This window comes from Cryptomeria japonica, chromosome 6 (genome assembly GCF_030272615.1).
Source record: "Cryptomeria japonica chromosome 6, Sugi_1.0, whole genome shotgun sequence".
Taxonomy (NCBI): Eukaryota; Viridiplantae; Streptophyta; class Pinopsida; order Cupressales; family Cupressaceae; genus Cryptomeria; species Cryptomeria japonica.
This window is the reverse complement of record NC_081410.1, coordinates 377,875,792-377,899,496: the sequence shown is the minus strand read 5'-3', so window position 1 is coordinate 377,899,496 and position 23,705 is coordinate 377,875,792. Positions and strand designations below refer to the sequence as shown.

Here is a 23,705-nt window from a genome sequence, read left to right as displayed (position 1 = left end):
TAAAGACAATCAAAATGTTGCATTGTGGGCATTATTAAAAACTTTTCAGGACAAGATGAAACAGAGGGTCTGAATCCCCAAGGAAATTGTGAAGAAATAAGAGGGGACAATCTGCTTCATGGTAAACCAAGATGAATGTCTCATGGAAGCGATTCAGCCCCGGACGGTGTGGATAATGCCTATGGGCTATGAGGTTGATGCAGGGACTTTGGATGCTTACGCACAACACTTGCTTAATGCTCTGGTGGATACTAAAGAAGAAAGATACGAAACTTGCAAATAAAAATCAATGGAGCTGCACACCAAGTTCACTGAACCGGCAAGGAAAAGAAAAGTTGCTAAGATAGTAGAGGACATCCTTGTTGAGGAAGGTCACCCACGTGAAAAGGTTAGAGATGCAAGAGCTGCAAGGGATGCAGTTGAAAAGGCGAAGAAACAAAAGACTGCACCTGCTCCAATCAAAGTGAAGGTGACAGGGTCTTCTCCCGCTCCAGTGAAGACACCTCCTACTGAATCAGAACCCTCTAGTTCATCTACAAAAGGGAAAGGTGTTCTGAGGAAGAATCAGAAACCCCAAAGGGAGTATGTGGCAGTTTCTCTGGTGGCATCTAAAACTGAGTCAGATGCAGACATTCCAAATGCATCGAAGAAAGGAGAGTTTGCTAGGGTTATCCGGAAACCTCAATGCAGTGCTGAGAAGAAAGAGCAGAAGGAGAAGAAAGCAAAGTCCGATCTTGTATCAACAAGTAAGCCTAAGCGAGGAAAGAAGATAAAATATGACTTGGATGAGGCAATAGAATCTGGTAAGATGAAGACCACCCAAACAGAGTATCATATTATTCCTCCTTTGTCTACTCAAGAGTTAATAGATGAAATTATTAAAGATGGAAATTTGAAGAACATTTTTGTATATTATAAAAATATGGATGATAAGTATAAGACGCAAATTGAAGAAGTTGTAATTTTATATATGGATGTATTTAGTAAAGCATTGATTGAATTAGAAAAGTATCTTCCAAAATATTTGTACAGTTTAATTGATGCTAGGAGAAAATCTGCTAGTCAAATGCATAGAGAAATAAAGGAGAGTCAACTGGTTAATCAGTGCACCAGTATCACTATTGAGGAAATTGATAGATTAATTTTGTTAGCAAATAAAAAAGAATTCGGGAGCACGCACGGAGTCAACAGCCTGATGGTTGGAAGAGTCGAAGAAATAAGGAGAGAAACCAGTGCAATCTGGAATAAGTTTCTCACTAAGAACCGGCTAGTAGAAACTGTTTCACGAGATGAAGCCACTCAGTCAAAGAATTCTTTGGTAAATGATGTAAATAAGGAGGAGGACACTCAGGATGTTGCAGAGCAACAAATTTTGGATTCTGTAGAGGTTAAGCCTGTTAAGGAGAATGATAAATCAGTCGAAGAAGAGGATGGTGCACCAAGTGGTGACACCGGTGCACAGGAGGCACCCAAAGAAGACAAAACTAGACAGGTTGAGGCTGAGAAAAAGGAAGAAGAAAAATAGGAGGAACCGGATAAAGGGAAGGGTAAGGTAACGAAAACTCTGATCCTTATGGCAACTGACACATAAAAAATTCAAAGACAAGGGAGCTTTCCACAGTTTAATATCAGTTTTGACAAATCTTTCAATCAGATGTCTTCGACAAAAAGGATGATTGTTGTTGTTAATCTCCAAGCACAAGCTAGTCAGGGGTTGGCGCAATCTAAATCAGAAGAGAAGAGACTCATTCATAAACCAGTTTCAGTTTTGGAACATGTGGTACCGGAACTACAACTTGATGCTAATGCTAGTTCATCCGATAAGCTTCAAAACTTGATAGATTATATATCCACTCAGTTTGATTCTTTGACCAAGGCATCAACTAGGCAGGCTATGGAAAATTTAAAGATGTCAAAGTTCAAACATTTTTGCAAATGATCAGCAATGATAAGGCCCAACTTGAAAAAGAATTAAAACTAATTGATGAGTCCTTAGCGGAAGGTGGTAAAATTTATAAGTCTTGTCTAACTTTGACAAATTTTACTACTGACATAGACAAGCAAATAGATAATTGCAGAGGACAGTTAGCTCAGATTTCTTAGGCTTATGATCCTATGGCTAACTTAACCAACAATATTGAAGGCCAAATTTTGATTATTATGGAGTAGATTAGGAATTTTGAGAAGGAGATGGAGAGAATGGTTAGGCGATCAGGTGAACTTCGAAACCTAACTGATCCCCGGTTAGACACCTTAGTGTATCATAAGATGGACTGCATTCAAAACATGTCTCAGGAGACTCCAACTAAGATTGTAGCTATATAATTTTATGCTTATGTTTTGAATGGTTTTGTTTCAATTTTGGAGAAGTTGTGGGCAGGTCGGAACACCTATCTTGGGTTCCTTAAGATGGCATATGCAGATGTCCTTAAGCATGTATAGATTTGATCATCTAGTGTGTGTGACAAAATATTTTGTTTCACACCCTATCTTTGGCATTGTTGTCAAAGGGGGAGAAATGAGGTGAAAAATATACAGGTTGATTGTCTATGGAGTGTACAGTTCGGTGATGCAGATTTTTGTATTGTTGATCTAAGGGGGAGCCTTAGAATTCTTTATTCTTGATCTGGTGTATAGGTTTCATAGGTTTCAACACTTAGCCATTTTTCATGAGTGTTGCCATCAATGTCAAAGGGGGAGATTGTTGGCAATTGACACTCATCTGATGGCTTCCAGTAGTTTCTTATTGGTCTAGGGTTATCATTGATGGCAACTCTTCTAGGTGATTCGATCTGATGATCATGATTCATCCTATCCGAAAGCAGGAATTAACCAGTAGGCAGTTAACTGGTAAAACAGGGCCATCTCTGTAATGTTTTGGTCCGGAAAGACTTTCAATGATTGCGGTGATTTTGGTGGTTGATCTCATGTTTTTGGTGAATGGGAAGATCCTTAGGAAGCGTGTGATTATAATATTTTGGTCCAGTGCTATGTTTTGTTCGAGATTGAAGCCGACATGTGACTACACGTTACATTTCTTGAAGTCGACTTGAAGGAGATTATTTTTATGTTAAGACTGAATATATAAGATTGATTTGGCGATTGGTTTTTGATGTAATGCTATTGTGTGATCCGTTTTGGTGTGATTGAGTATAGTTTCACATGCGCATTTGGTTTACAGATAATCTGGTAGCTGACTAAGACAGAAACAGAGTATTTGCATAGCGAGGAGAATCAGAGAATCATAGTCAAAGATCTAGTGGTTAACCGAAACTCATTCTTGCATTGTCAGATGCTATCTCAGAGTTCATTTTAATGTATTTTCTCATTGTAATCAAATTGTAAATCAGTGAGACTTCCCGAAGGTTGTAACCTTTCGAGTCATTGTAATTGACTAGTGAGTTCTAGGCAGTGAGCCTGAATGCAAGTGCATTTCCCATCTATGTAATATTTATGTACTCCTGGCCATAGCATATGAATATTGTGGGTTCCATCCCCACCGTGGTTTTTCCCTTTCTGGGGTTTCCACGTAAAAATTTCGATGTTGTGGATCTGTGGTTTATTTGTTGCTCGTTCATGTTCTTTTCTGTTATGCATTGATAACTAGTGGATAAAGAATAAGTTTGTGGATTTGATTTTCGACAGATCATCGATTCACCCCCCCCCCCCTCTTAGTGATCTTTGATTCTAATAGGTTCATGATTGGAACTTCACAAGCGTATCTTTTAGTTTGTTGTTGGTGTTTTTTTGCCCAGATGATGAAATAATAATAATTCTTGTTATCCAAGTTATTGCATTTATTACAGAGAAATTCAGGTTGCTTGTTGATGTTCTCTGATCATGTTCTATGTATTTTGGTGGTCTGCATTAATTGTGGTGCACGTTATTGAAGATTTTATTGGTTTTGTTTTCGCTTCTCGTGTTATACGACTTTCTGGCTGACCCGATAGTTGTTGAGTGTTGCAGATGATCTTGGCGAGATATTTAAGTGATGTTGCGTGTTCGAGGATTTGATTTGGGTCCATGCTATGTCCTTGCCGACATTGTATTGGTCTGCATATGGATTTATATATCGTGTGATGTAATTTTGTAATTAAAGTCTTATGTGGAGTTGAACTTAAGGTTAAGGTTGATGATTTGTATAAATAAGTGTTGTAATCATGTAAGATCTGTGTCTACAGTTGTGTGTACGATTTGTGAGAGTATTGTATTCGTGGACAAGCGAATTTATCTTTCGATAGTGGAGAAGAGTAAAGAAGTGTTGTTGTGCAAACAGTGTGCTTAACCAAAATTGTGATCAGGCATTTGGAGATGTTATTCTTTCAGTTCATGTAATCCGGATTGTTGTCCGAACTTTGTAAGGGGGTGAGTCTTTCCCAAGGTTGTAGCCCTTTGTTGTTTTGAGCAATGAGCTCTAAGCAGTGTACCTAAATGCATGTGCATTCCCCATTGTAATATTTTCACATACTACTGCAGAGTATCCTCCCACCGTGGTTTTTCACATCAAAAATTTGTGGTGTGTTGTTGATGTGGTGTTTATCTTTGCTATTGTTGTTCTTGATCAAATCTAAAGTTGAGGTTAATTTGGTTTAATTTTGGTGAAAACTTATTCACCCCCTCGCCTTCCCCCTCCCCCTCCCCCTCCCCCTGCCCACCCACTTTCAGTTTTCTTGCATTGTTGCTGCCAACACATACATGAAACATGTATTTAAGAGAAATATATGTAAGGCACATGAATACATTTAAAGCATGAAGTATACACTTAAAGCAAGTAGCAAACATGTAAAACATGAAGTATACACATAGGGCATAGAGCATACACACGAATATACATGCAAGGCAAGAAGCATTCACATGAATAGACATGAAGTATGAATTATACATGTAAGGCACATAAATACAAACAAGGCATTAAGCATATAAGTAAGCATTCACATAGACTTTAAGGTAGGAAGCATGTGCATAAATACACGTAGAACATGAAACATATACATTGCAAGGCATGAAATTTGTAAGGCATGAATACACGTACGACATGAGTCATACGCTTATGGCATAAATTATACATATGAATACACATAGGGCATGAATCATATATGACCATACACTTAAATATATTCAAAGCATATGAAATTACAAATCTGAAATGAATACTCATTGAATAGATGCAAGGCATGAATTATAAATGCACATAAGGCATTAAATATATACATAAAGGTATGTCATGAAACCACTGAAGCATAAATACATGTAAGATCTGAATACACACAAGGTAGGGAACATACATGAAGCATACATTTAGAAATCACAAATATTCGCAAGCTAGGAAGCATACACTTGTAAGGCATGAAGTATTCATTTTAAGGGTACCCACATATTGAAGAGCAATGTTGGCTTATTTATAATTAATCTTAATTATATGGTTGTTACATAGTTTTGTCCTGCAAGGTAGCAAGATTACACTCCGATACTAATTGTGATGTTTCTTGTTAGGGTTTGCTTGTTTCCCAATAATTAATCATACATTATTATGCAATATTATGCCTTAAATCAAATTACTAAAACTAGGGAACAATTAGTATTCATAGTACAAACAATAATTACCCTATTTAAGCTTCCAATCCTTTCCTAATTATCAACCCTAATGGAGGATGTGGAATTACTTGTTAGGGAACCAGTAAACCATTCTCTACAAATAGGCCCAAAGGTTTCGGGAACACCAATCCATACTACCTCTTGGACTCACCTATTTTGGAATGGAATTACTACCCTCCTAACAAAACCAACCTATCCCAAAGAGGGATAAATAAGAATTATTAAAGATTAGGTCTTTATATGCTAATCTCTCATGCATTATGAATATATATGTAAATAAATGAAATTAAGCATAATTTTCACATAAATCTGATTCTCCTAGTGTTAACAAATATAATCTTATTGACATTATCATTGTTATAAGTATATATAACATTTAATGAAACAGTATTTTATAGGCCATAAAATTTAATAAACATTAAATTTATGGAAGATATACAACATACCAATCTACTGTCACAATAACGATTCCTACCCTACAACATACCAAGACTAGGATCTAGGCTTTGGATCATACTAGGATATAGGTTTTGGATCATATGCCAAACCAAGACTCGTTGAGCCCTTTAGTAATCAAATGAAGACCAAAGAATTGTTCCTTGATGTTGGCCCCAACGAGAGTGGTCAAAAATGGTACAATCTTGATATTTTACTTTGTGTTCACGTTGTTGTCCATCTCCATGTCTTTGTCGAATAGGCATCAAGGGAACAAAAGGGATGTGCATAAGTATTGTAACAGCGTAAAGTATGTATGAGAGGTTCATTTGAAGAGATAGTTTGGAATTATGGCAAAGAACTCCAAACCTAATGATTTTGATCCTAAAGAAGGAAACAAGAATTTCAAATGTCCTACTTCAGATGAGATTGTTCAACAAAGAGAGGCGTCATGAAAAATAAATTTATACTAATATATTTTCTGAAAGTTCAAATGCTAATACTCACTAATGACAGAAACGAAGAAGATTAAATAAAGAGCCTAGGCTTTTTAAGATTGCCAATGAAGACCATGGTCGTCCTCCCCCATATAGACCGAATAATAAAACTCTTTCCTCGATTGCGATAGTGGATTGCAGTTGATTAAGTCTAGTTACTTCTTCAAGGCTTATGAGCATACGACCAATGATTTCTACGATGTCTATTCTGTTCAAATTGTTGTGTTTACTGAAGAAACATTTCCTTAGGAATTTGTTCAAACTATTTGATATGGCTTGTTCTTAGGTTGCTGGTTTAACTCTACGAATCTGGTAGCAATTTTTTATCACTCATCTCGTATTAACAGCTCCAACCCGATCCGAAACCAAAAATAAAGTGCCAATTGCATATGTTTCAAATCATCATGACGGGCAAAATCTTCTTGGTTTTAGATGTCCTTCAAATTAAATTTAACGAACGGCAGATTCAACTATAATCCCTTACAGATGGAGTTTGCCTACCCTCTTCATTTTCCTTAGCTCCGCCCACATCTTCACTTACATTCAGATGTGGGTTAACCTTGCCTACCCTCTTCATTTTCCTTAGCTCCGCCCACATCTTCACTTACATTCAGATGTGGGTTAACCTTAGCTCCAGCAGTTCAGGATGGAACTCAGGCCAAGCGATATCTCGAAATGTTCGGGGGCCCCCCAACCCCGTAGGGCGCATATAATTGTTGGGCGGCTTCTAATCTAAGTTGGGCAACTCTAAAGGAAGGGCGGGATGGTCCAATAGTTGTAGGCATGTTACGTAGAGAATCTGAACTTATCAGAAACGAGTCAGTGTTCCCATCCAAATGTTGATGCAAAACAAATCTTTCACAGTTGAATCCAGAAATGACATGTGATCATTTGTATGGACTGTGAGAATCTGATGTTTTTAAGGAAACTGTACTCAAAAAGTCATCATAAAAACTAATCACCAAGACAACACATGTAACATAACAAATCAGCGGACCAATTTTTTACTATCCACTATGAGCAAAGTATAACGACCCCTAATTCATTCAACCGAGAGACATGACCCTGCCAAACAGCATATGATGACCGAAGATTCAAATCAAACAAGGAAATAAAAATAGGCCCAACTGTTGTGCCCTTGCAGAAACACCACTGCTCCAAAGACTGTTTGGGCAAGAACCCCTTGTCAAACATTTCTTGGATCCAACAACCAAACTAATGAAATTTGAGACACAGACAGAATATACAGGTTCATTGTCGTTCTACCCACAATGCTCTGAAATCTGAATCAAGTCCATTCCATTTAAGTGAGAGAGTACAATAGATTATCCTGCCGTGATGATCTAAGCAATATGCGTAACAGGCCTGGCCTATCCACAAACACAAACTCAGAAGTTCAAGCAACATATTTTCTAATATAAAATTTCTTCTAATGATTCCTCCACTTTCAAAAGCTTCCACTATGAAAGCGACAAAATTAGTCTGTTGACTTCACAGCATTGCCATTACCCACACGTAGCATGATCTTTAAAAGAAGATTCTTTTGCCTCCTTCCCATATACTCAAAACTCATCCTTGTAAAATGCATACCTAATGAACCCTCACCAGAGAGGAAATAACACAGATGAGGTCTGCCAGAGTATATCCATGTAAGTAAAGATGGATAACATCAACAAGTGCACCTCATTATCCCTCACAGACCAGTTGACACAATGTGACTCGCTGTCATTACTAATTAATTATAAGACCTAGTGCACTCCTACCACAGCCACATCGACAGAGGCCAAATCAGATAAGCAAGATCTGTTTTAACTCACCACGTTCCTACCCTACAAGGCTACATAGACATTAAAAAAGGTAAAACTACATATACCACAATCACCACATTCCTAACCTACATACATATTAACAAAGGTAAAACTACATAAGCAAGATCCATGCCAAAGTCCTACCACATTCCTACCCTACATAGACATTAACAAAGGTTAAACCACATAACCAACACATGTAACTCACATAACAAATCAGCAGACCGCTTTTCTACTATCCACTCATGAGCAAAGTATAACACAACCCTTAATTCATTCAACTGAGACATGTCCTTGCCAAACAGCGTATGAAAACAGAGGATTCAAATTAAACAAGGAAATAAAACTAGACCCAACCATTGTGCCCTTGCAGAAACAACACTGCTCCAAAGACTGTTTGGGCAAAAAACCCTTGTCAAACATTTCTTGAATCCAATAACCACACTAATGAAATTTGAGACACACATAGAATATACAGGTTCATTGCCATTCTCCCCACAATGCTCTGAATCAGTCCATTCCATTTCAGAAGCATCATAAAATTGAGAGACTCCAATAGATTATCCGGCTGTGATGACCTAAGCAATATGCATAACAGGGCAGGCCTGTCCACAAACACAAACTCAGAGGTTCAAGCAACATATTTTATAATATAAAATTTGTTCATATAATTCCTCCACTTTCAAAAGCTTCCACTATGAAAGTGAGGAAATTAGTTAAGCAAGATCTGTTTTAACTCACCAATTTCCTACCGAACATACACATTAACAAAGGTAAACCGTAAAACTACATAAGCAAGATCCATGCCATGTCCCATACCACAAAATGCATTCTTGAATTGATCTCCTCTCAAGCACATAGTATTCTGCCAAAGCAGACTTTTGCCGTAAAATAATAAATCAAGAAAGAATGATAATCTGTTGAGCTTATAAATCCAAGTCACCATCGATTGTATTAAAAAAGATGAAACAAAAAAATTTCAAATTAACAAGAGACTGAGGAAAGATTTGGTCATATTTTATATCTAAAAATCCTACTGAGAATTGCATGTGGCTGTAACACGCTGTCTTGGCCTTAAGACAAAAGGTCACGAAGACTTGCCTTGCGCACGCAATAAATTATAGAATATATAAACATATAATGAGAAGGAAAATAAAAATGTCAAATTATTGCATATTTATATTTTTGCACCCATCATCATTGACATCTTTTCCTGTTTTTAGATGTCCTGACAGATTGATCAAGTCTCTATGGCCTTTCCCTTGCCTGAATCTTCTATATGAGGTTCTTGACCTGGTTAACAATAACACAAAGAAAAATCTGTCAGATTTGTGATGCCTAATAAAATCTCACCACTCCCACACGTAACCTAAATGACTCACACCTTCTTTTTCATCAGCAGACTGATTTTCACTACCAATCTCCTCCTCATCTTCAAGCTCATTATAATCAAGATCATCATCATCCATTCCTAGTTTCTGCATATGCATACAAAATAACTGTAAGAGGCAATGGATTTTAAACTTCCAAAGAACATACCATTTGCAAGCACACAATTCAACGCACCGAGAAATCCATCTGACTAAGATCCATGTCCTTGCCTTCCGAGTGCAATATAGCCACAGATTCAAAGCACAAACTTAGTATACACAAAATATAGTCTAAGATTCCAATTAAAAAAACAAACCAGAATCATCTCCTATATTATTCTAATATTTACCTCCATCTTCATCCTCGTCAACCCATTTGTTCCAATCAACTTTTAGGAATGATAATCGCTTTCCTTCAGTCTTCACCAACTGCTTCCACCATTTCTTTTCCTCCTTTTCAATAATACAGACTATGTTCCTCAAGCCAACATTAGTTTTACTTTCCTGCACCACAACCATCACAGTAAACAATCAAACCCTCCTGTCAATTTCAAATATGCTAAACACGCATGTTAAGAACCTTTTACCTGGCAAATAAAAGAAAAAAAGAATGGGACAAACAAGATTCATCATATATTCCACCTACCTTCACATTTACCCTGTCTAACAAGTCAAGACCAAACTCATACAATACTTGATCTTTCCCAACTCTTGCAGAGAAAGACAACTTTCCCTCAGGTTCAACCTTCACTTTTGGATTGTTTGCATCAGGCAGTTCAATAGTAATATATATCTTATCAGACCTCTGTGCCCACTTGACTTCAGGATGCCGACTGCAAATCAGAAAAATAATAGCTCTAGTTAAGTAACCATGCTAGTCAGGAAAGTCATGGTAATGAACTTCACTAAAATCCATCATATTACAGCAGAACCGATAAGAGCAGAACTATGCAGAGAGATAGGGATACTAACCAGTCCAAATATTTTCATTTAAGTTTTTATATGACTTATCATATATGTATAGTCTAACTATAATCCTAAAAGAACATTCCATTTGTAATTTGAATTGCTGTCCTCTCTCAAGGCAACATAAGATGTATTGCCCATTCACAAGGGTTACAACAATATTCACCAGCACTTCAAATGAAAAGTTTCCCTATTCCCGTCATAACAAGCCTTTCTTCACACATCAAACTGCAAGGTTGGTGTAATAGCCCTGAGCCATGGCCGAATACTGCCTTAGACATGAATGTCCTAGAAGTTGCAAGGAATGTTCGCTTATCATTCTTGCCGTTAACTCCAGCTGTATATCTCGTTAGAAGCTTCAAAGATATGTTGAGTATGACAGGTTATAGTTCAAACACTGCTTCGAGAATATCTTCCTACTCTCAATCATGAGTTCTAATAAAGCACTGAACAAGCAGAGGTGCCCTTAATATCACCATAACACAAGATTCAAAATTTATGAAGAGAGTGAATAAATCTCATAAAGGAATACAATACAATTTCTCATGTTGAAGCAGCAGCATTCTGCTCGAGCCTAATTTAATTCAGCTGCTCTTCCTCTAATACCTGAGACATCCTTAAGATATAGAAATCATTCAGTGTTTGAGAAACCTTAAAAACCAGTCTGTAAGGTTGCAGACAAAATCACAGCAGAATAAAGTCAAAATGAGCTACAGCCTTTAAAGAGTAAAAAATATGATAATACTACAAAAATTTCCCCTAATCATTTCACTTTGTGATTATGCAGCAAGGTCACCCTGAGATTTCTCACAAGGTGGGTGGGAAACAAAACTATTGTTCTGGGTATTCATGAAGGGATTTTAATTGTCCTCATGAACCATATCGAACCAGCAAGTTCTGAGATTGGATGGGTTACCCTCTATACTCCACAAGGACGTGTCTTGTGGCTTGGTACCCCTAGTCCCGTACCAAGGGCGGTATAGGGACACGGGGATGCCCAAGAAATGTCCCCTCCCCATCCCTTTTGCCTGCAAAAATCAGAAACATCCCCGATACTTGAAAAAATTGTCAGGGGACGTAGGGGACCGCTGGGACATCCAAACGCCCCCCATCTGTCCTGAGGACGGCTAGCCGTCCCCTAACATACATTGGCACAATTTTATGTTCTTTAAGAAAAAAACTTACAACCTTTAAATGCTTGTTTGGTTCATGACATTCCCATTGGGAATTAGAAAAAAATGTAAAAAATGGTGTTCATGCTACCCCCGGACCCCGCGAGGGGTGTTGTCCCTCGACCCCATCAAGGGCATTTTCCCCAAACCTCCATCAAAATATAAGTCTAACCAATTATTAGACCAATGATGAATCATGATCACAAATTTGCAAAATACATATCCCCTATTGCAAATCTCTACATCTTAACAATCAAAGCCACAATCAAGGATAATGATTCATGAATTATCTATTTTCATACAATGGACAACTTGTTTAGTATACCAGGACTGCCATAGAAAAAGTTAGCATGCTATATTCAATGTTCATTATACTGTTGAATACAACTTAAGTCATAGTTGGCAAGAAATGGCATTTTCATAATGCAGAAATAGTAAAATAGTAATACCCATGATTCCTTTTCAATTACCCATGCTCACAAAGGTTCTATAATGTTTGTGATGAATGCTTTATCAATGTTATGATATGAATATTTGAATTTTTTCTATATTTTTGAAAATTTCCCTATTTTCAACAATCATCCCCTAAAAATTGGCCCAAAAGTACCCCCATACCAAAAACACACTCCACCGTCCATGAAACTCCGTGGAACATAGGTTGCCCCCCACCTATATCGAGGGGTGGGGGGTAAACTTTAGAGAGTACAAAATATGATAATATTAGAAATAAAAAATCGGCTGAAAAAATAGTGGCCAACATTTATTTTGCAATCAATGCAGTCTTTCCATGAAAGTATCGGTCTGCAGTCCAAGATCCAATATTTTTCAAGATATTGCAAAATTTTCATGATATTTGCTTCTTCTATGCTCCACACCTTACAAAATAAGCCCCTAATCCTCTAGAACCTCTACATTTCAGCCAATGAACATTAGTACAATCACTGCAACCATCCACTAACCCCACTCTACATCTCAAAGCCTCTAACAATCCATACATGATTGGCTTAAGACAAACACCTATGCCATCACCAAGCTTTTTTGAAAAAAGCCTAATTAGAGATTCTTTAGAGTGCTACAATCAACTAAAACCTATTCAATTTAACCTAGAAGATATAGTCTAGGTTACCGGGTTCGACCCCCTAGACCCCTAGTATTGATCCGGTTCGGTCCTGGTCCGGGGTTCTGGTCTGGTCCGCCTATGGTCCGGACAGGGTCCGTGATTCACAGGCCTAGTTCGGACCAAGTCGAACCCAAGGGTCTGACAGCCCAAAAATGTTTTGTTTTTTTTTTTTGCAAAATTTAATTTTTTTTGAACTCCACCACATAAAAAATTAAAATATAACCCTAAAAGTGAGTTTTAAAACATTAACTTGGCTCATTTCACACAAGCAACATGACTACAAGCAAGGGGAAACGAAGATGTGGGGTATACAGCCAAAGCATACTGATTTGAATGCTTTCACTTCTCAGCTTGTTGCATTTCATGACTTGGATAGCGAGCAAACTTAAAGTGCAAGTGCAAGTGTAAGTGGCATTAGCATTGGCATTGATTCATCTAATGTCAATGTCAATGATGAGGAGGAGGAGAATGAGGATGATGAATTAGAGAATCCATTTGATGATCAAACTTTAAATTGTTAAAAAGTTGAAACAATGATACTTGAATATTTTATCATTTTGATATTAAACTTGATGTATATGATGCTGTTACGGTATGATCATGATGCTATGATTACAAGTTTATGTTGGTTTTGTTGTTTATATGATGCTATGTGACATGCTAATCTTAATTCATGCTTATAGGCTGCATATATATATATATATATATATATATATATATATATATAATTTACATGTTTTTGTACAAACGAACCCTAACCCCTTTTCAAAATTTTGTCGTACCGGTACCCGAACCCAAACCGGCAACCTAGGATATAGTTAATGCTCTACTCAAAAGAATGTCAATATCATAAGTTACCTGAAAACAATCTAGGCACCTTCATTAACACAAGATAATTACCTCCCAAATCTGCACCTGATATTCTCAAACTTAGGAAATCCTTTGCACACAAGACTGACTACAACATGAGTTAGAAAAGCCTTTTAAAACTTCTTGTCAAAGCCCTAGAACCAAAACTACAATACTATGTGTCATCCTTTTCTCCAAAACCTAGAGGACACATTTGAACAAGCCAAAAGATATCCATTTCATGAAACAGTTTGTAAAGCCATAAAAAGCTAGCAAAGCCCCTTTCAAGACAACAACCAATGCCATTACCACACACCAATGCCAAGAGAAACTCCATTTGCCAAATGATACAAAACAAACCCCACCTCAAATCTCAAAGAACTCAAGGAATGCTTTGCTGAAGCTTCACATTTCCACCATTGAACCTACCAAACCACTACCCCACTGGTATAATATTGACAAATTGTGATTATGAAATGCTAGATCTGAGCACAAACAATTGTCACGATCTTAAGAGTCACTTATGATTTATCGTTACGTTCCCACTACTTTGGTCATGAATCCATCACACAAGAGAGATACAACAAACTCTCCTTAGAGAAAACAAATCAAAGATGGAACAATCAAGAAAACCACTTCACCCCCATCACTCAACAAGATAGAAAATTCACCACAAAAAACTAATGAACAACCTCCTACTATCATAAAAGCTACCACATTAACTTCCTAGAAGCTCAACAAAATGCCTTGCAAAATTCCCTTGATGGGACTCGTGTAGCTAGCCATATCATCGGAGATTCTTTGTACAAAAATTACAAGACATCGAAAAATCTCTCAAAATACCACATCCAACCAAAGTAGTCAAACATCCCAAGTTCCAACCACCAAAAAATGCACACAATTGAAACAGCATTCCAATCACAACCTAAAAGGGAAATCCCCATAGACTTCCTCATGGATGACATGACCAATGAGAAGATCCTTTATACGGTAGGATGATCCCCCCTCTTCATTATTGTCATGATCATGGATTACTAAGTTTGGAGAGTCCTAAACAATAAAAGCTCGAGAATCAATGTCACCAACATATGGGTGATGAAAATACTTAAATATTCAACAAATAACCTAAGAAAACAAGACTTAATTGTCACGAATTTGACAAATACAATAAAAAAAAATCATTTGTTTTTGGCTTCCTATCAAAGTAGAACTCAAAAGCTAATATGGATTTAAGTCATGGTTCTTCTCTCCCTTTCTCAAAATCTCCTCTTATGAAAATCTTCAACACTTTGCATGTGAGCAATCACTTCTCTTAGAAGCGAATATATAAGATTCAATCGTGATAACAATTGTTATAAACATGAAGATGATGCAAACTAATGGGATATCCCCATCAGCTACCACATGATGGAATTATGAATTCCTACAACTAAAGACATAATCAATGCCCACTTGCCCAAATACATCAATACGCACCTCAACCTTTAAGTTACTGCTGTCATTTTATGACACCCTTGGTCCATTAGTAGGAACCAATCAAAGATATATTCCATGGAACAATGCTGCCCCACTTGATCAAGCACCAACTCAAAAAATCAAGGAAATGTTTAAGTGTTCTCTTGGCATGAGGCAGGCTTCGGACCTTCTCCCTTCACCCGTGCATCTTGCCTTCGCACCTTGGAGTCCATTGGTCCATTCTCCTTCCCTCTCCCTTCTTAGGAATTCCAGATTTAGAGATTTGGGGAGCCAATCTATCCTTTCCCTTTTTGGGAAGAGGTGTCTTGACTCCCCAAACCCTAAAACCCGGATGTCCCTTGCTTTTCGGATTTCAGGATTCAGGAACCAGTCTACCCTTTCCCTTTTTGGGAAGACGTATCCTGTCTCCTTACACAATTTTGCTCTCTAACTTGGGAATTCCTTCTTCATGTATTGCATTTCACCCTTCATACTTGTATTGATCTTGAGTTTTTTCATCTTGAAACTTTTGACTTGGGTTACTTGCTTGTTATACTGGGAACGATTCTTGGATTTCTAGAGGAAATTCAAGATTGTAATAAGGTCCTTTCCTTATGTCGACTCTCCTCCTTGTAGTATCTTTGTTATCTCCTTGGATGCTTTGATGTCATGATGTCTCTTTCCTTCATGAACCTTAGTCTCGATCACTGTTGCCATTGCAGAACCTTTCCATGTCGTAAAGTTCCTTCTTGATGCAACATTGTCTTGTGCTTGTGCATTTTGAACACCTTGAAATCACTTCTGTGAATAATGTTTTCAATTCTGGAAATAGCTCAGTGAAGTGAGGAAATCACCCAAATCAGAGTGTGGAGATTCCAACATTGTCACTATTCCTTTCAATATTACATCTTTTCCTTGATCCATAATCACACTTGGATTGAAAACTAGTCTGTTAATTGCATGAATTATTCTTTGATCTGCTTAATGCTTCCTTATATGCTGTTATCTTGACACATCACACCTTGCTTTTGACTTCTTCCCTGAATAGGTTACTGATATTTATTTTACGCACTTCTGATCTGATCCTTATTCTTCTTTGAAAAATGATCTCATTGTATAGATTCAGCCTATATGATATGAATTCACACATCGTCTTTACTTAGATCTGAACCGCGTTGAATCTGTGATTGATTTGCATGGATATCCACCACTCCTTGGTAAAATTTGCATTTCTGCTTTTGATTTTCACTTCTCCTCTCTCTGCTATGAGTGAGTTTTTTATTACATTATTGGAATGCTTAATTGCAAATGCTGCAGGTGGGATTGCAAGGGTTACATGGCCTTGGGCGGGATTGCAATAGGGTCTTGTGATTGCGCCCGCCCTTAATAGAAATTTTCTAGGTGAGATTGCAAGGGTTGCTTGCAAATACACCCTCCTTGGTAGACTTCCTCCTTAATGCCTTGAATATAGATCCCTTGGTCGTGATGATACTGACTCGCCATGGAAAGAAAAGAAAAGAAAAAAAAAAAATCATTGTCATAGCTGAGTTCTTCATTCTCCTTATATTGAATGTAACTTGAATCCTTGATTGGTCTCCTTTGTTCCATGCTCCATGCATACCACTGCTGCCCTTAAACCTGAAAAACAAACACATTTTGATCAAGATACTAAAAAGAGAACAATGTTTTCTCAAATCTGGAAATGAATTTCAAATCTGATTTCCTTTATTGGACCTCTAATTTTCATCACACTTGCCCTGAATTTGTACTAAGTCCCCTTTAACAACCCCACTCCTAAATCTGACCTGCAAATGGGCCCTATTGTGGAAAGGATCTGCCTCAACGTCTAATTTAAACCTCTGCTCCCCTAATTCACAGCTCTGATCTGCTTTCTGCTTCTCCAAATCTCCCTTCAATTTTGATGTTGAATGAAGAACTTGATCTCTATCTTATATGCTCCTCCATGCTTTAGATCACAATTACCCCTTCAGGTTGGCCAGCCTAAAAAATTAATTTTATTTCCCTCTTAACGTAGGCCAACCTGGGGCTTGAAGCTATCATTGGTGGGTTTATGAAGCTTTAATGCACAAAGGGAGCACATTTTACACATAGACATGCACAAGTCTTGGGGGGATTTTTACCCACCTTGCATTTATTTAGGTCGGCAAACCCTTGTTCTCTTACGTTTTGCAACCTTTTCACATGTTTTGAAGAGTTTTATATTGCCTTGATCCTAGGTCGGCTGGATACAACCTCCTTTGAACGCAAATAAATCTCCATTCAAACACAATTCACTCATCACAAGCCTTATTCTGCTCTGCCTTACAAATTTAGGCCTGAGTTTAGATTTTCAGGTCTGATTTTAGGTCTTTGAGTTCTGATTAATTGACCTAGGTCTTAAATTAAGGTCTGGTATGATCACTTCCGAGGCTGAGCGCATTTTGTGTGCTTGTTTGCACAAATTAGGGCAGACTTTTTACCTTCATATCTACAATCTCTAGCTTGGGCGGCATTTAAGCTTTCATTTGCACAGGGTTTGGCGGCATTTTACCATGCAATTTCACAAATCAGGCAGCTTTTACTCTTCCATTTGCATAGCTTATTCTTGCTTAGGTGGCTTTTAGGCCTTCAATTGCACAACTTTGGCAGAAATTTGGTGTTTGTTTGCACAAAACTGAGCAGCTTTTTAGGTGTCATTTGCACAACCTTGGTGGCTTTTGCCCTTGCATTTGCACAAGATGGATTCCCTTGGTCAGCATCCCATGGTTGGTTTGCACAAGCTAAGGAGAGTATTTGATATCTATATGCACAAAGAAGGTGGCATTTCACACCCTTCAATTGCACAAGGCTTGCGACATTCTCCTCTCTTCATGTCAAAATGTTGAATTTGAATACTTTGCCTTAGTCAAATTGCCCTTTGCTTAGGTGGATTTCCTTGCTCCAATTCCACAAAGTAGGGTGGAAAATTGAGGTTCATTCGCACAAACATGGCAGCTTTTGTCCTTGCATTTGCAGAAACTTGGGCTGCATTTTCCTCTTCATTTGCACAAAACAAGACTTGCATTTCATCTTTGCCTTAGACAGATTGTTGATCAAGGTGATCCTTTTGATGCATCTTTGCCTCAAAGCATCTCTAGCCTAGGCGCAATTTCACCTCTCTTTTGCACAAAGACCTCCTTATGAGCAAGCCCATGCCAAGACCATACCTTGAGCAAAATTTTGCCTTAAATGATTTTTCACCTCTGAAATTTTGATAAGCCTAATGTTTTCACACTTCATCATTTGGATATTCTTTCATCATGGAAAGCAATTCTTGACCATCCATCAAAACTAGCCTTCGACATCCAAAAACCCTAAGACCTATTCATGTTTGCAAATGAGATCTCGATGACTTGTTCACCTCATACAACTTAATCATGCAAGTCTCAATCCGACAGAACCAACCTACTCACAAGCAAAGGCTAACAACTAAGAGACTGACACTAAGCCAAGACAACAACACTAAAACCCTAAGCCTAAAGCGAAAAAGTGGGGGTCCCCATTTGCAATGGGGCGATGTGTGAAAACGTCACAACAGATAGCTCGGCAAGGTTGCAAACTTTTGTGACAACAGTTTCTACCAGGCCCAGTGGGATTGACTTTAAACATTCATGCTAAGGATTTGGTGCTGCTCTTAGCATCTTAGCCTTAAGAGGCATTCATCATTCAAGCACTTGGCGACTCTGCTCACGGATCTCGTTCATGTTCATGACCTGTTGCTGATTTCATGCCCAAAATGCATACAAGGGCATCTTCTAGAGGTAATTTCCAATTTTCAGAACTCTCATTTTCAACTTCTAGAAGATGGAGAGGTAGACCTTCATTGTCACCAGACAGGGTGTTAAGGTTGTAAGCACTCCATCATCCAGGTATTGTTCTACGCCTCCATTAACAAGACCATTGCAATCTAGGGCTCCCACCACTCATATCAATAGACCATTGTTTCACATGGCCAAAATCAAGTTTTTGTTACCTTCAATGGGGGAAGTCCTCTCAAAAATCCAAATAAATGATATACCAGTGGTTGCATTAAAGAGTATACCGTATTTCATTGGTGAAACAACTATATTGCAAACATATGTTCCATCCATAATGTAACCGAGGATGATGTTGCTGTTAGACTCTTGGCCGCGTCCTTGAAAGGAAAAGCCTTGTAGTGGTATATGGGGTTGCAACCTAACTCCATTCACAATTGGTACGAGTTAGGGGAGAAGTTGTGTGAACAATTCGAAGACAAAAGTGATCACCTATCACTTGTAGAGCAGCTAACTACAATCAAAAAGGCACCTCATGAATTCATGGGAGACTTTTATATTCCAAAAGGTATGGGAAAAAATTCCCTCCCTAGTAAAGCCATCTCCCAATCATGCCTTTTTGTATAATCTAAGAGCTCTCAATAGTGATATAGTTGCCATGATACAATCAATGGGGGAGATGACTCTACCAAATGCATACGATATAGCCATAAGGGCAGAAAATTGTTTAATACAAGTTGGGAAGATAGCTCCATGGCCGCCAATGCCTCTATTCCCAAAAGCTCCTACCCAACAGCCCACTTTAGCTCCTATTCCCATCGCATCTACAAGTCAGCCATCTGTATCCACTTCATCCTCAAACGAGCTCCATGAGGTAAGACTCTATTGCAAAACTTTGGCAATGAGTTGGTGACACTAAAGAGGCAACAGGCTCAGCATAGCAGGCCTTATCAAGCATAAAATCAAAATTACCAACTGAATAGGCCTACCTTTTCAAGGGCAAAACCAAAGTAATTATGCAAGGCCCTTGAATAGTGTGAACCCCACAGCTGTAGGTAACTTAAAGGCGCTAGTTCCAATGCAAAACAATCTCGCCCAAGAGAAGGATTGATGTCAACCATGCAATCAACCACACAATCAAGGTGCATGCCAAAATGGAGAGTTTGCCCAAGCTCTAGTAGTGCAAAATGAGCCAACCACCTTCGACAAGCAATATGATCCAAATCAGCCATGTGTTGGTAATCAGGCTCACATACAAGGAGATTCTACTTTTGTCAATTGCCAGAGGTAGAATTATGTGGTATAAACCAAACAAGTGGTGATGTTATGGCACAATACACAAGGACAAAGAGGAGAGCGGTGGAAGGTGCCCCACCTTCAACGGAAGCCCAAGCTCCAACGCCCAAAGCAACAGTCCAAATTACAAGTCAATATCGTTCAGGGCAGCAAGAGGGAAGAGGAACCTCAAGTCACCCCAATAACAAGGTCTGACCCTATTGTTACAAAGGGGCCTTCAAAATCATCTAGTGTTCCTTTCAACATAGTTGACCAAATGAAGAAGGTTAACCTCAATGTCGCTATGTGGGAAGCCCTTTCCATCCCATCTCAAAGGTATTTGCTTATCGAGGCATTGAAGGACATCAACCAATCAAGTGATGAGGCAGCGCTCAACAAGAAGACAGTTCCAACCAATTTGATACAACCCAAGGAGGAAGAAGATTCAAGCAAAATCAGTAAGCCTCCCCCCTTCTCTCTTTAATCATAGGAGATAACTTAGTTCACAACTGCATGATAGATTCAAGAGCTAGTAGCTCAGTCATGCCTAAGAAGGTAGATGATCTTCTTTGTATAGAATATGAATCTATGACTAAAGGGGTTGTCCAACTGGATGTCACTTCTATTAAGACAGTAGGGGTTGTTTAAAATTTGAAGTTAACCTTGCACGAATGCCCTAGTTGCACTGTCTTACAAGACATATCAGTCATTGACCTCCTTGCCTTCTTTGCCATCTGTTTGTCTAGAGACTTCACAGCCAAGATAGGTGGAAACTTGTCATCTGATTGGTCCCACATGCTATTTTGAACAAGGTATGGTACCAAGGTTACCATAAAAGCGGAACCCATTGCACAAAACCACATTGAGCCCTACACCCCTAGTCCTATAAACATAAATTGCACTTTGCGTGAAGAGGGGGAGGAGTATATTGTCCATGAACTTGCTACTCTTATAGAAGAGGTTCCTAATTTGGGCCAATGCTTTTCAGTTTGATCCATTAAGCGAAGCTGAAGAGATTGGGCTTGGCACCTATTGCATTCATGAGGATACCCCTATCCCTAACCTCATCAAGACATAAGAAGATTCAGAGGGGTTATGGAGCATGTTTTTTGATGGTTCAAGAAACAGGAATGGTGTGGGTGTTGGTGTGATGCTTGTTTCTCCTAAGCAGGAGAAATATTTCTTCTCTTTTAGGTTTCATTTTGGCTGCACCAACAACGTGGCTGAGTATGAAGCCTTGATCCAAGGCCTCCAACTTGCACAAAAAACAAAGATCAAATATTTGCATGTATTTGGGGATAGTGAGTTGGTTGTTAATCATGTCAAAGCTCAAAGCATAGCAAAGAACAACTCACTCAAATCATACAAACACATGGTTTGGGACTTGATTGAAGGATTTGATGCTTTCAACATCCAAAGCGTTCCTAGGAGCCAAAATAAACATGTTGATAGGCTTGCAGCAATTGGTTCTTAGTTTGACATACCAACACATGTTGCAAACAAGAAAGAACACATCAGGCTTGTTGTGAGGCCTACCAGCCCAGACAATCAAACAAATTGGCAGGTATTCGAAAGTGATCAGTAAATAGTCAATTTCTTGCAAAATGAAACAGAATTTTCTGCTAAAAAACAGTCTTATGCTACAATACCAATATGGATATTAGATCATGCAGCTCAACTCCAACAAGTTGCCTAAAGGTGTAGTTACCTTGGAGGGCATTTTCAACTTAGATGATCAACTAAAGAAGAAGATGAACCTGGCTGCAAAGAAAGGTGATTATAAGCCAATTGTTGTTACCAAGGGCAAGTCACTAAATTTGGGAAAGGTATGTTCCTCAACAGAACAAGAAGCCTTTGTTAAGCTTTGTCAAAGATATGATGACATAGTTGCTTGGGCCTATGAAGATTCGAAGGGTTTTAATCCTAGCTTAGCCCAACATATTATGTAACCAAACCCGGATGCAAAACCAGTTAGATAAAGGCAAAGGCCAATAAACCCCAAAATTGAGCCAAACGAGGAAGGAGTTAACCAAACTCATAGAAGCCAATATCATCTTCCCTATCAAACACTCCTCTTGGGTGGCTAACCTTATCCGTGTAAGAAAGAAGAATGGAGAAATCAAACTGTGTAGACTTTTGGGACCTTAATAAAACATCCCTTGAGGATCATTATCCCCTTCCCTCCATGGAACAAATTCTATAGAAAGTCAATGGCTCAAAAAGATTTTCATTCTTGGATGGGTATTCAAGCTATAATCAGATTTTGATGCAAGACTCAGACCAATATAAGACTGCATTTACTACTAAGTGGGGTACCTATGCTTATTGTAAGATGCCTTTTGGGCTAACCAATGCAATGCCACCTTTCAAAGAGCAATGGACATGGCTTTCAAGGGTGTATTAGCAGAGTTTGTGCTTATATACCTTGACGATATAACTATTTATTCAAAGTACACAGCTGATCATTTTGATCATCTTGAGCACCTACTCATGAAATGCAAGGAATATGGTGTGTCCTTGAACCCAAGCAAATGTGTATTTGCTACTATTCAAGGAAGATTGTTAGGACACATTATATCTAAGGAAGGCTTGGCCATTGATCCAGAGCGAGTGGAGGCCATTCTTTCTCTTCCACTTCCTGGTGATAAAAAAGGTTTGAAGGGTTTCCTTGGTAGGATCAACGTTATGAGGTTCACTCCCAACCTTGCCACAATGGTTAAACCTCTCAGCTCCATACTGAAAAAAAATTTAGCTTTCTGTTGGACCAAGGAAAGGAAGGCCAGCTTCAAAGAGATCAAGCAAGTGATTGCTCATGCCCCCACCCTTGTCAACCCTAACTATGAAAAGAATTTATCCTCTATACCTTTGAAGGACAATCAAGCATCTCAATTGTCCTAACATAACTGAACAATGATGATTTGGAGCAGCCCATTGCTTTCTTCAGTGAGGGACTAAAGGATTATGAGCTTAGGTATAGCTATGTAGAGAAGCAAGTCCTCACTGTTGTTAGAGCATTGAAGAAATTTAGACATATGTTGTCTAACAACAGGATCCAGCTCCTAGTTCCACATGCAAGTGTCAAGGATTTCCTTCTAAATAAGGATATCGGTGAGAAGAGGGTTGGGTGGATAACCAGGATCATGGAATATGACATCCAAATCAAGATCACCAAGCTTGAAAGAGGCAAGGGCCTATGTGAACAGCTTGTCTCATCTTTTGAGACCCCTTCAGAGGTCGCCCTTGTGTAACAAGAAGATCAACCAGCTTGCAACGTGTTGTGATGTATTCACACATTGCCCCATTGCAAATGGGGACCCCTATTTTTTGCTTTCTAGGGTTTGTTTTCTAGGTCTTTTAGGGTTTTGTCTA

General features: G+C 38.5%; 2 protein-coding genes across 2 annotated transcripts in view; one reads left to right on the top strand and one right to left on the bottom strand.

Moving 5' to 3' along the window:
- Positions 1 to 289: 289 nt before the first annotated feature.
- On the top strand, positions 290 to 1,525 carry LOC131072193 (uncharacterized). Its single transcript, XM_058008267.1, has 2 exons — positions 290 to 933; positions 1,048 to 1,525. Exons 1-2 carry the CDS (start codon positions 290 to 292, stop codon positions 1,523 to 1,525), a joined length of 1,122 nt encoding a protein of 373 aa, XP_057864250.1.
- Positions 1,526 to 9,255: 7,730 nt separating this feature from the next.
- Positions 9,256 to 23,705, bottom strand: part of LOC131072209 (co-chaperone protein p23-1) — a 44,328-nt gene continuing 29,878 nt past the window's right edge. Inside the window, exons 2-6 of the mRNA XM_058008294.2 lie at positions 10,352 to 10,538; positions 10,056 to 10,209; positions 9,902 to 9,936; positions 9,720 to 9,813; positions 9,256 to 9,628 (exon numbers count right to left, since the gene is read on the bottom strand). Of these exons, the coding sequence (XP_057864277.1) occupies positions 9,576 to 9,628; positions 9,720 to 9,813; positions 9,902 to 9,936; positions 10,056 to 10,209; positions 10,352 to 10,538 (523 nt within the window). The 3' untranslated portion in view covers positions 9,256 to 9,575. The remainder of the gene's footprint in view (positions 9,629 to 9,719; positions 9,814 to 9,901; positions 9,937 to 10,055; positions 10,210 to 10,351; positions 10,539 to 23,705) is intronic.